The sequence below is a fragment of the Phoenix dactylifera genome, chromosome 16 (assembly GCF_051530095.1).
Source record: "Phoenix dactylifera cultivar Ajwa chromosome 16, Ajwa_hap1_PhDact_Kaust_v1.1, whole genome shotgun sequence".
Lineage (NCBI taxonomy): Eukaryota > Viridiplantae > Streptophyta > Magnoliopsida > Arecales > Arecaceae > Phoenix > Phoenix dactylifera.
This window is the reverse complement of record NC_143205.1, coordinates 8,147,151-8,160,226: the sequence shown is the minus strand read 5'-3', so window position 1 is coordinate 8,160,226 and position 13,076 is coordinate 8,147,151. Positions and strand designations below refer to the sequence as shown.

At 39.3% G+C, this 13,076-nt stretch overlaps 1 protein-coding gene across 1 annotated transcript; it reads left to right on the top strand.

The window, feature by feature from the left end:
- Positions 1–8,473: 8,473 nt before the first annotated feature.
- LOC103721342 (uncharacterized) lies at positions 8,474–9,880 on the top strand. The gene has a single exon (XM_008811512.6). It carries the CDS (start codon positions 8,605–8,607, stop codon positions 9,613–9,615), a length of 1,011 nt encoding a protein of 336 aa, XP_008809734.1. The 5' UTR covers positions 8,474–8,604; the 3' UTR covers positions 9,616–9,880.
- The last annotated feature ends 3,196 nt before the right edge of the window (positions 9,881–13,076 follow it).

Below are 13,076 nucleotides of genomic sequence, written 5' to 3'. Positions count from 1 at the left end.
TGCCGTAGGTGGATGCCCATTTGGCGTCGTTGTACGTACTCAAAACGCCACCAAACTTTTGCCCTTTTGTGTTTTATTGCGATGGAGACAAGGCAACAACCACCCAAATTATCCGCAGCCCTGCAGCAGTGTCGCGCGGAGCACCAGCATGCAATGTCCAAGGCCTTCAATCGTGAGAACTGAAATTTGTAACCCTGTAACCGGGGGTGGCAATGAGCTTGGTCCGGCCTGGGGCCCATCATGCAGGGCTTTGGGCTAGGTTCGAAAAATTTAGACTGAATTTGACCTTAATGTAGAGTCCATTTATTTTTCGAGCTAAGTTTATTGGCTCGACCTGAGCCAGAATAAGGTTTGCAATGGAGCTCAAATTCAGGTTTGAATTAATTTGTTTTTATATGTTGCTATTTAGAAAGAATAATTAGAAAGTAATAGACATTAAAAATAGTTTAGTTGAGAAGAATGTGTCATATATTATTTACTTGTTATAGGAGAGAGTTTAATTTTTAACTAACTCATGTGAAGCAATATTATGAAATATTAAATTTCAATTGGATTCGGGTGGATCTATTTTTGGCCTAAATGGGTAAATTCTGACCGGGCTCGAGCCTAGACTTGGGACAAGATTATCTAAAAATTTTTGAGCCTAAGTCCGGTCTGAAGTCTGAAAAAAATTTAGGCTCGAATTTAGATAGGAGTATGGCCTGACCTACTTCCAGTCCTACTCAAAGACAGCTCTTGAAAGAGTTATAGGAGTCGGTGCTTGTTTCCCTGAAATGGTGGAACAACTTAGTAGTGTGTTTATAGGATATCAATTAATATGAATTATAAATTTTAATGTTATTATTTCTAATTAAAAAAAATGATATCATGTATTATATTAATATATTCTTCTACATTAATGTGTTACCGTTTTTTTTTCAGTTAAATTTAGGTAAAAGAATATGTCGTTGTTACTGCAAAGCTGCTCGCAGGCAATCAAACAAGCGTTACATGAAATCCTGTTATAGTTGTGACTCAACAACTTGTTTACTGTAACCAACAATAAACAACTTGTTTACGTGGTGATGATCCGGTCAAACCATGGAACCCTACTGTTGCTTCTATCAGTGTCGGCGGGACGCGGCTGACGCACCATCCCTTTGCTAGATTTCTGCCCTGCTCTTCTTTTTCCCTTTCGCCGACGGAGCTTTTTTTTTCCCCCTAACAATCGTACATTTTGATGACTTGGACACGTTTGGAATATTGTCCAATCACCTTTCCCCATCTTCGCCATTTCTCGTTCCGCTTCTCCGTTACCGCGCCCTGATCAGCTGAACTAATCCATTCAATCGAATGGGTCGAGGTCGGAAGATATTGTGGCCGCCACGTTGGCGCTCGGACGTTCGGTTGAATGAACTCACTTGACACGTATATTGCGATTACAATATCTTTAGAAACACACACAGGAGAGAGAGCGAGAAGGAAGACGAGGAGGAAGAAAACTATCCAGACAAAAGAGCAGGCTGGCAGAAGGCTATGAAGTTCGGCATGGCATATATCATTCTTTCAAAGGTCATGGTCGCCCATATTCCAAATTTTTACTTCTTGGACTAATTTTGAAATCTTCTAAGCCTCTGGACCATTTGATATTCCTTGTAGTGGAACCTAGCTCTTTTCTAAGGAGCCTTACTAAATTGCACTCCTTAAATGCTATACCTTTATTTATTTTATTTTGAGGTAAAAGCTATACGCTTAAATAACCACCAGGCCATAGCTAAATGCATCCTTCCTTTTATTATTATTATTTTTTTTTGAGAAGGTTTAGGGCTGGATTGAATATCAGCAATATCCATATCTTTATTGGTTTTTATTTGATAAATTTGAATGTATATTTCAATATTAGCTAAATAAAATATTTTATATTCATATTTATTCTAAACAAGAATGGATACAAATTGGATATTGAAAGTAAGAATATAAATACTGATATAAATTAGCTAGTTAAATTTTATATTCACCAAATCAAAAAATATAACTAAATGGAGGACAAGTTAAGTCAATAGAGTGTTAATATAGTTATTTATTTATTTATTAAAATTTATAAATATTATATAAGATTAAATAAGATTGTAAGCAAAAACGGATATTGGAATACAGATATAGATATTCAAATCTGTATCCAGATCCCAAAAGATTCCGATATGACAAGGATGGATATTATCCTATCCACTTTACCCTCTAAGAAGGTTCCATATTTGACCCTCTCTGTCGATGCTTCCGTTAATTTTCTAACTAAATTGATTGAGATCCGTGAAGCTTAATCATTGTTTATAAATCCAGCCCTGATATTTACTTGACATTCTACAAAATCACATTACAGTTTCTAAAATACATAATTACCCAGAAAGTACGCCTAACCACAAATTATATTTGCTAAACCCAGTCCCGACATTTACTTGAATGGGCCCAACTGCTGCAACCCATGCAGAACTTGCAAAGTAGAAGTTGTCATTATTGCACTAATCTTGATCTAGAAAACTCATTTAATTAGGGAATCCTGCAAGAAGATGACTTAGTGTAGAGACTAGAAGGCACATGATCTATTATTTATCTACTTCTTCCCAGTCCAATCGTCTAAATTTTCCCATCTAAACTCTGTTAGCTTAGATGCACAAATATAATTGATAAATCAATAATTCAATATTTCTAATATTTAAAAATAGTAAATAAGAAAAATAAACTAGCAAATAATTGACTTGACAATAGAATAATAAAATGAAGAAATGAAAGAAGATGGCCTGTGGATCGAAGCATGCTAACGCGTTGTCCCAAAAAAATTTATGCCCCCCATGCACGGGTCTGCTGGTACAGATCTCCTAGAGATACAATGACCCAGTATAGAACCACGTCTTTTCTGTCAGTGCGCCTCCAGGGAAGAAAGAAGAGCACGTTTACGCTTGTAGATAGCTCAAAAGAAACCTAGAAAAATAATTGAAATTATAAGGAGAAGAAAAAAAAAATTTATTTTTTTCTATTTGATAATCTCTAGAGCCCTTTTTATATAGGCTCTTGGAATAGGGAGAAGAGAAACTTTTTATTGTGTTTAAAATGATCCCTAGAGCCTTTTATATAGGCTCAGATGCGTCAAAAGAAGCAAACTCTCCTTCCGTGGATTGATGACGTGTCTTCTTGTACTTCTTTAATCTTGCGGCTTGTTGCATCTTGGCTGCCCATGCTTCCTTCCTTCTTCGAGAGGCCTTCCATGCTTGCTCTTGCGTGTGGATGCATAATACTTATCATGGCCTGCTTCCTTTGGGGATCTTTCTATGTTTGCTCCGTTGCTTGTGCGCAGATGCTTGCCACTTGGCCGTTGACTAAGTCAAATATTTGGTTGGTCGCGGTTTGCTCTATTTGGCATGCGGTTTTCAAATTTTAAAATATTTAATTTAATTCAACAATCCCCTACATAAATTAAATATTTAAAAAAATTAAAATCAAAATAAATTTTAAAAAAATTTAAAATAAAGTGTTGAGTATCTTATATTATGTAATAGGTGTAGGTATTTTTTGGTTTGAACCTTTACTTAATGATAATTAATTATCTCTATGGAGCCAAGGTGGACTATGCCTTGAACATTGGTCCATTGCTTAGATTTTATCAACAGTATACATAATATAGCGTGAATAATGCTCGAAGTGGGTTTGCACTTTACGGCCATGCGCATGTATTTCTTCATGTGTGTTATTGGGGAATAACCCACTTCTCACAGTCGCGGCCTCACGACTACACACATATAGTTGAATCCTCAAAAGGGTACGAGCAAGTAGGTACCCTGCCTTATGGGTTTCAGATTCATTAAGAGTAAAAACTCAACCTAAGTCTTGCTTTTTATGAGTACTATTGCCTTAGGGATGGAAAAAATAAATAGTGCTCCTCATTAGTCATCTATCTTGTTTGTTTCAACCCATTGAACCTTTTCAGGTTGGGTTACCACCGTGATGACTTTACTTATGAGCTTAGCCCCATCCCCCTTGACAACTCTAGAACCCCCGTTCTAGACAATCCTTTGGTAAACTGATCAGCTAGATTCCTTTCGGATGTTACAAAATTTAGTGCAATCAAGTTATTCTTTAATTTGTATCTCAATGATTTATGTCACACTTTCAAGTGCCTATTTATTTTCACATTTGCATTTTTTTGATTCCATTTATCTATAGCAGATCTGCAGTTACAATGAACAGATATAGAATGTAATGGTGAAGTCACAAGAGGTAAATCTACCAGCAAATCTTTAAGCCACTCGGCCTCAATACTAGTGGTATCTAGTGCAATCATTTCAGATTTCATGGTGTTCCTAACCATTACAGTTTGTTTGATAGACTTACATGATACAGCTGCACCTCCTAAAAGGAAGACAAGACCAATGGGGGATTTGGTGTCAACTGTATCACTGATCCAGTTGGCATCACTATAGCCTTCTAGAACAGCAGAATAACCACAATAGTATAATCCCAAAGATATGGTACCTTTAAAGTACCGAAAAATTATTTCTAGAGCAGTCCAATGATCATTATTAGGATTGTGAGTATATCTACTCAGTCGGTTCACAGAGTATGCAATATCAGGTCTGGTATAATTTGCAAGAAACCCTAGGGAACCAATGATCTGGGAATACAAGCTTTGATTGACTGGATCACCTAAGTTCTTCCTTAGATGAAGAGATGGATTATAGAGAGTAGATACAAGATGACAATCAGAGTAGTGAAACTTTTTAAGAATCCTCTCTACATAGTGGCTTTGGGACAAGTTATTCCATTTTCATTTCTTATGATTTTAGTATTTAGGATTAGGTCTGCTTTTCCTAAATCTTTCATGTCAAATTTTAGAGATAAAAATTGTTTTACTTCATTAATAATTTCTAAGTCTGTTCCAAAAATTAGGATATCATCTACATATAGACATAAGATTATAATTTTGTTATTCTTCTTTTTATAATATACATATTCATCTGTGTTATTAATTTTAAATCCAGGATTATTTTATCAAATTAAGATGTCATTGTTTGAGAGCTTGTTTTAGACCATAAAGAGATCTAATCAACCTACATACTTTTTTTCTCTTGACCTAAAACAATGAAACCTTTGGGTTGGTCCATGTAGATCTCTTCATCTAGGTCCCCATTCAAAAAAGCGGTTTTAACATTCATTTGATGTATAACCAGCTTATGAATGGAAGCCAAGGCAACAAGGATCCTAATGGTAGTGATTCTAGCTACAGGGGCATAAACATCAAAGAAGTCAATCCCAGATTTTTGAGTAAAACCTTTAGCTACTAACCTAGCCTTGTATTTGTCTACAATTCTATCTGGCCTAAGTTTCTTCTTAAAGATCTATTTACACCCTATGGGTTAACTTCCTGGGGGTAGGTCTGCCAATTTCCAAGTGTGGTTTTGAACTATGGATTGCATTTTATTGTCTATTGTTTCTTTCTAGAAGGGGGCATCTAAAGATTTTAAGGCATCCTCTAAAGAAGCAGGAGAGTCTTCTATTAGGAATGTGTAGTAGTCTTCTCCAAAAAAAATTTCAACTCTAGTTCTTTTACTTCTCCTAGGTTCAGTTTCTTCTTTTTCTTCTTCTTCTCTAAATCTGGTTCTGTTTGAACTAGTCCCTAGGTTATTATTGGTATTTATTTGATCATTTATCCTTGTTTTAAAAGAAAATATACTTTCAAAGTAGATTGCATCTCTTGCTTCCATTATGGTATTGTTATTAATTTTATTTATTTGAGAGTTAAACACTAAAAATTTATTAGCATTACTTTCAATTCCATATCCTATAAATATTGCATCTAGTATTTTGGTTCCAATTTTTTTTCTTTTATTTTTTGAAATTTTTATTTTAGCTAAGCACCCCCACACTTTTAAGTATTTTAAGTTAGGTTTTCTATGTTTCCAGATTTCATATGGGTTTTATCATTATGTTTGAATAGAATTCTGTTCAAGATATAAGATGCAGTTACTAGTGTCTCTTCCTAAAGATTTTCTGGTGCACTTAAACTAATTAGCATAGATTTAACCATATCCATTAAGGTTCTATTCTTTCTTTCAGCTACTCTATTAGATTGGGATGAATAGGGAGCTGTCACTTCATGAATTATCCAATGTTCTTCACAGAACTAGGTCAGCGGTATATTCACCTCCTCTATAAGACCTTAAGATTTTAATCTTTTTATCTGGTCGGTTTTCAGCCTCTGCTTTATAGACTTTGAATTTATTTAAGACCTCATTTTTAGCTTTGATAAGATAAAGGTGATAGTATTTAAAAAGGTTATCTATGAAAGTTACAAAATATTTGTTTCCATCCCTTGAGGTTCTTCCTGAGTCACATACATCACTATGTATGAGTTCAAGGAGATTAGAATCTCTACTTATAAAGTAGAAGGGTCTTTTAGGTAATTTGGCCTCTACACATATCTCACATTTGTCATTATTCTTGAGTTTTGATTTTGGGATTAAGTTCAAGTACATTAAAGAGCAAATACAATAATCAAAGATATATATCCTCACAAAAGGCCTAGGACTCTCTTATATAGACCTAAGATTCATGTGCCATACATGGCTTGTTGGCGGGATAATTGAAATTACTTCCTAATCAGTCGAATGGGGAAAAAAAATTAAATTCAAATTCAAACTTCTTCCATACAGAGCACATGCCGAAAAGTAAATGGGGAAGGCGAGTATGAAATAAGTTCCTAATCAGCCGCATGGGGAGATTCAAAATCAAACTTCTCCCATGCCAGAATCGCATTTGATTCTGCCACCTCCTAAAGTTTTGACCATTAAACTTTTCAGGTCCAGCACTAAGATTTTCAGATGTGTGGGAAGCCAATGATTTGTAGTTTAATTAACATAGTTTTGACATCTGTGAAAATGAAAAGATTTATGTCAAATTATTACACTGATATCTAATTTGAACTTTAGATGTCTAGTTGAAAAATCCAAACAATAACAGCTAAATCAGCTCCAGATCGGTGGTGGAGCACTTGGCTTACTTAAGTACCAGCCTTTCTTAGGTGCGTAGGCTTTTTTGACAAGCATTTCTTAAATACTGTTATTCAATGGATAATTTCACTAGATATCGTTTAATTTCATCCTAAGTGCAATATTAAGCTAGCTCCTATAAATTAACTAATTTTCGAATTTCCGTTTGAATAGAATCTGGAAATTACTTCATGAGGAGTTCAAATGGAGGTATTAATAAACCTCTTGGAGGTTAGGCAATCTAATATTTTGCTTAAAAATTAAACACTAAAGTGAAGCTAGCAAAAATGTATAACAACTAAAATATACTAAATCCTATGATTTGATACAAATACTAATTTTGAATATGATAATCAGATTTAATAATTTTTGGATATTGATCTGTGGTATCATACTATGATTGTGCATGCAATATATGACAGTTGTGATATCATACCAAGATTGTGCATGCAATATATGACAATTGTGATATCATATCAAGATTGTGCATGTAATATGTGGCAGTTGTGATATCATACCAAGATTGTGTATGGAATATGTGGCAGTTGTGATATCATACCAAGATTGTGCATGCAATATGTGGCAGTTGTGATATCGTACCAAAATTGTGCATGCAATATATGGCAGTTGTGATATCATACCAAGATTGTACATGCAATATGTGGCAGTTATGATATCATACCAAGATTGTACAAGTAATATATGACAGTTGTGATATCATACCAAGATTGTGCATGCAATATGTGGCAGTTGTTATATCATACCAAGATTGTGCATGCAATATGTGGCAGAATATATAATAAATATTGCAATTTAAAATCTAGTGCTAACAATATATAAACTTTTCTGGATTGTTAGCCTAGATGCGCAAATATAATCAATAATTAAATGTTTCTAATATCCAAAAATAGTAAATAAGAAGAATAAATTAGCAAATAATTAACTTGACAATAGAATAATAAAATAAGAAAAAGAAAGAAGATTGCCTGTGGATCGAAGCATAGTGACGCGTTGTCCCAGAAAAATTTATGCCTCCCACGCATGGGTCCGCTGGCACAGATCTCCTAGAGATACGATGACCCAGTACAAAACCACTTCTTCCCCATCAGTGCGTCTCTAGGGAAGAAAGAAGAGCACGTTCATGCTTGCAGATAGCTTAAAAAAAACTTAAAAAATAATTTAAATTATGAAGAGAAGAAAAATTTTCTTTATTCTTTTCTTCCCAATGATCCCTAGAGTTCTTGTGCGTGGATGCATGACACTTGTCATGACCTGCTTTCTTTGGGGATCTTCCATGTTTGCTCCCTTGCTTGTGCGCGGATCCTTGCCACTTAGCCGTTGACCAAGTCAAATATTTAGTAGGTCGCTTGCTCTGTTTGGTATGCGATTTTCAAGTTTTAAAATATTTAATTTAATTCAACAAGCTCTAACCCGTTCTCCACTAAATTCCTTAACCCAACCCATCAGCAACTCCAGAATAATCCGAGGGAAGAAAATATCCACCCAACCTCCTCTCCCTTTCAAACTCTTCTATCCGCTCCACTTCAATTCTCAACCATAACCTCAAAACAAGCAGGAGAAAGACATGAAGCCCCACCCGCCATCATCTGCTCCCGCCTTCCTCCGCCTCTTGCCGAGAGCCGTCTCGTTCCTCCTCCTCTTCTCCCTCGGCTACACCCTCGGCTTCCTCTCCACCACCACCACCTCCTCCTCCTCCTCCTCCTCCTCCTCGTCCTCCTCCCACTCTCCTCCCCAATTCCACGTCCAAACCCAATTCCAATCCCAACCCGATAGCGCAATCCTAGTCTCCACATCGCCCCCGCATCCACCTTCGCCACCGCCGCCGCCGCCGCCGCACGACCTGCTACGCTTCCGCACTAAGTGCGCGGACCCCATCCCCCAGCCGGAGAACCTGCGCACGGTGCTCGACCGCGTGTACAACGGCAGCTCCCCTTACGCCGGCTTCCCTCCTCCGGCCATCGCCCCGCTTCTTTACCCGCCGGCCCGCCGCCCCCGCGGCTGGGGCTCCACCAAGCCAGTCTTCCGCGAGCTCATCGAATCCGTCCGCCCCCTCACCATCATCGAGCTCGGCACCTTCCTCGGCGCCTCCGCCCTCCACATGGCCGCCATCTCCCGCAACCTCTCCCTCCCCTCCCTCATCCTCTGCATCGACGACTTCCGCGGCTGGCCGGGCTTCCGTCACCGCTTCCCCCGCGACGTCCCCCGGCCCCTCCACGCCGACGCCCTCCTCCTCTCCCAGTTCATGCTCGCCGTCGCCGCCGCCGGCGAGGCCGACCGCGTCATCCCCGTCCCCTTCTCCACCGGCTCCGCCCTCGCCGCCCTCTGCGACTGGGGCGTCTACGCGGACCTCATCGAGGTCGACGCCGGTCACGACTTCCACTCCGCCTGGGCCGACATCAACATGGCCTACGCCGTGCTCCGCCCCGGCGGCGTCCTCTTCGGCCACGACTACCACACCGCCGCCGACGACCGCGGCGTCCGCCGGGCCGTCACGCTCTTCGCCAAGGTCAAGGGCCTCCACGTCCGGCCCCACGGCCAGCACTGGATCCTCTCCCCCAAGCCGCTCGATCATTGATCCATCCTTCCATCCCAGAATCGTAATAATAAACCTATTTGACTGTTCTTTACTTTTGTTCCTACCTTTGAGAACAAACTTGTACCATCTTTTAGTTTCACTGTTAATGTTTCTTTCATTTGACCCCCATGAAACAATATTCACATGGTGGGCGAGACGTAAGAAGTTAAGCAACTACAGAGAGAAAATAAAGAATGGTGTTTCACTGATTATTTTTCAAGAGAATAAAACGTGATGATAGTGTTGATGGGGTGGATTGCTTGCATAACTTATGTTTGTAGTTGGCCCCATCAAATTATAATTATACGGTGGGCAAAACAAAAGGAGTTAAACAACTATAGAGGGAAGAAATAATGGGACTTCATAGATGATTATTGTCAAATAAAATGAAGGGTGATGTAACGTTGATGGGGTGGCTGCGTGGGTTGCTTGCATAGCACGGCTTGGGAGAGTCGAGAAGGGATCCGGAGGAAAGGCATCACCTTTATTATTGGGAAATCGAGCATGGATCTGTCCGTTTCTTGTATTAGTCTAATCTAAGGGATAAGAGTGATGTATTGCATATAATAGATTACATGTATACATCGAGAAATTTGCGTATCTTTTTATGTTTTCCAATGTAATATCTTAATGAGAAAGAAGGATTCCGGATTGGATAAGATATGACCCTTCTGTATTTAATTGCATAGTTTCATATAATTTTTATTTTCTATGGTTTGGTCTTGATTAAATTGGGAGTCTACAAAATTTTGCGTGATCAATTCTGTAACAGTGTTCTATATTAGACGGTGGTTGATCTTCCGAAAGAAAGGTAATAGGTCACTCGCTAAATGAACTTGGCTAAATTCACTGAAGGGAGCGGAAGTCAAGGAATGATTGAGTACTGTTATAGGACCCTACCGGCATCACTGATTCTGTCGTGTTTTGTATCGATTTTCAATTGCCACGGCCTGGGTAGACAAAATGGAGATCATTAACCGGTTATCGGTGGTAGAACCCTCTCCCAAAACGTATGACGTCACATGAGAGGTTGAATGTCGTTAACTTGCTATCTTTGCTTGATCGATCTGACATGGCCAGATTTCAACTTGTGTTACTTGATAGGTTTATGTTGCGGGAAATGTGTTGGTAATAAATATAAATAATTATAAATAAAAAAGTAATCCACAATAAATAAATAAGAATATATTGTGTAAGTAAATTTAGCAAACGTCCTTTATGATGAGCCTCAATAGCAAAGCACTTTATATAGGAGAAGTTCGAGATGAACATGCACTTGCTCGGCAATACTATTAACCACACTCAAAGAAAAGAAGCCGAAGGAGATGTTGCCTATTGAAGGCTTCGACACCCAAGATGACTAGAAGCAACAGTGAGGGGAGCTGGCCGGGGAGCTTCTTTCGGTTTCCTTGAACAAAGCGAAGCAGAGCTAAACAGTGCAGGTCAAAGCCCACCTTGACAACATTGCTAAGGCCTACCTTGTGGAGTTCCTTCGGGCTAACACTGACGTCTTCGCCTGGTCGGCTTCAGACATACCGGGTATAAGCCCAGAAGTCATCGTCTATAGGTTGAGTGTGGACCAGATTCATCGACCTATTTGGCAAAAGAAAAAAATATTTTTCTCCAGAGAGACAGAAGGCCACCGATGAAGAGGTAGACAAGCTTCTCTATGCGAGTTTCATCCATGAAGTTGATTACCTCAACTGGTTGGCCAATGTTATCCTGGTTAAGAAGGCTAATGGGAAGTGGTGGGTATAGATCGAGTTCACTGATCTCAACAAGGCCTACCCGAATGATAGTTTTCTACTACCGAGGATCGACTAGTTGGTCGACGCCACCTTGGGACACTAGAAGCTAAGCTTCATTGATGCCTTTTTGGGCTATAATCAAATTAGGATGGTTCCTAAAGATGAGGAGAAGACATTTGGACAAAGGGCTTTACTATTACGAGGTCATGCCATTTGGACTGAAGAATACGGGAGCCACTTACAAATATTTGGTCAACAAAATATTCAAGGAATAAATCAACCATAACATGGAGGTCTATGTTGATGACATGCTGGTGAAAATTCGACAAGTCGTACACCATGTTGCTGAGTTAGATGAGATTTTTCAGATCTTGAGAAAATATCACATAAAGCTCAACCTGGATAAGTGTGCATTTGGGGTTTCCTCAGGAAAGTTTCTTGCGTTCATGGTGACTCAGCATGGGATCGAAGTGAACCTCGAAAAGATTTGAGCTGCGCTAGAAATGGCTCCCTTGAAGATCAAGGAGTTTCAACGCTTTGTAAGTCACATCGTAGCATTGAGTAGGTTTGTAGCGAGATTAAAAGAGAGGAGCTTACCCTTCTTCAAGGTTTTGAGGCAGGCAAAGAAATTCTGCTAGAAAAAAGAGTGTCAACCCATGTTTGAACAATTGTGGAGCTACCTCAGTACTTGGCTGCTCCTTTCCAAGTCGAGCCTGGTGAGATGCTATACCTTTACCTAGTTATCTCCTCGTTGGCCATGAGTTTGGTCTTTGTTCGGGAGGAGAGCGGAACCCACATGCCCATATATTACATGAGTCAGATCTTCCAAGATGTAGAAACGAGGTACTCAAATTGGAAAAGATGGCTTATGCTCTCGTTATCTTGGTTAGAAGACTCTAATTGTACTTCCAAGCTCATTCGATCACTATTAAAATAAGTCTTGCAGAAGTTGGATTCATTGGGGAGGTTGGTCAAGTGGGTAGCTGAGCTCGAAGAATTTGGCATCCACTACTAGTTCAGACCCAACATTAAAGTGCAAGCATTAGCAGGCTTCATCGTGGAATGCTCGATCCTCGAGAACATGGAAGTCAGCATGCTTCCAGAGGAGTGCGAGCCAAAGGATTTCTGGATGCTTCACGTTGATGGGTCCTCCAATCGAACTGATCTTAACCAGTCTGGAATGAATGGTTGCAGAGTATGCACTATACTTCGGCTTCAAGGCCTCTAGCAATGAGGTAAAATATGAAACCCTTCTTATTGGGTTGATACTTGCTCAAGAGTTTAGGATTTGACACCTAAAGACTCTTACCAATTCCCAGTCGGTCGTTGGACAAGTCTGGGAGGGACTTTGAGGCAAGGTCCTCAATTACGGTGCATTACTTGTAGAAGGTAAAGAATTCCCCTCGACCTTCAAGGAGTTCGAAATCCTATAGATCCCAAGGTCAGAAAATGCCAGAGCCAACTTGTTATCAGCTTGTCACCTCAAATTATCTTGACCTTTGTAAGATGACCTATTTGGAAGTGCTTGACCGGCCGAGCATAGAGGAAGCACCAACCCCTATATTACCGACCAATCTTGAACTAAGCTAGATGGACTCGCTTGTGGTATATCTTCATGATGGAAAACTCTTGGAGGACCAGAAAGAGCTTGAAGGCTGAAAAGCCAAGTTGCATGTTATGTCCTCCTGGAGGGAAAGCCCTATAGGAGGTCAT

Bases quoted from the DNA above. Each gene is read 5' to 3' on its own strand.
- LOC103721342 (XM_008811512.6), top strand. From the start codon at position 8,605: ATGAAGCCCCACCCGCCATCATCTGCTCCCGCCTTCCTCCGCCTCTTG.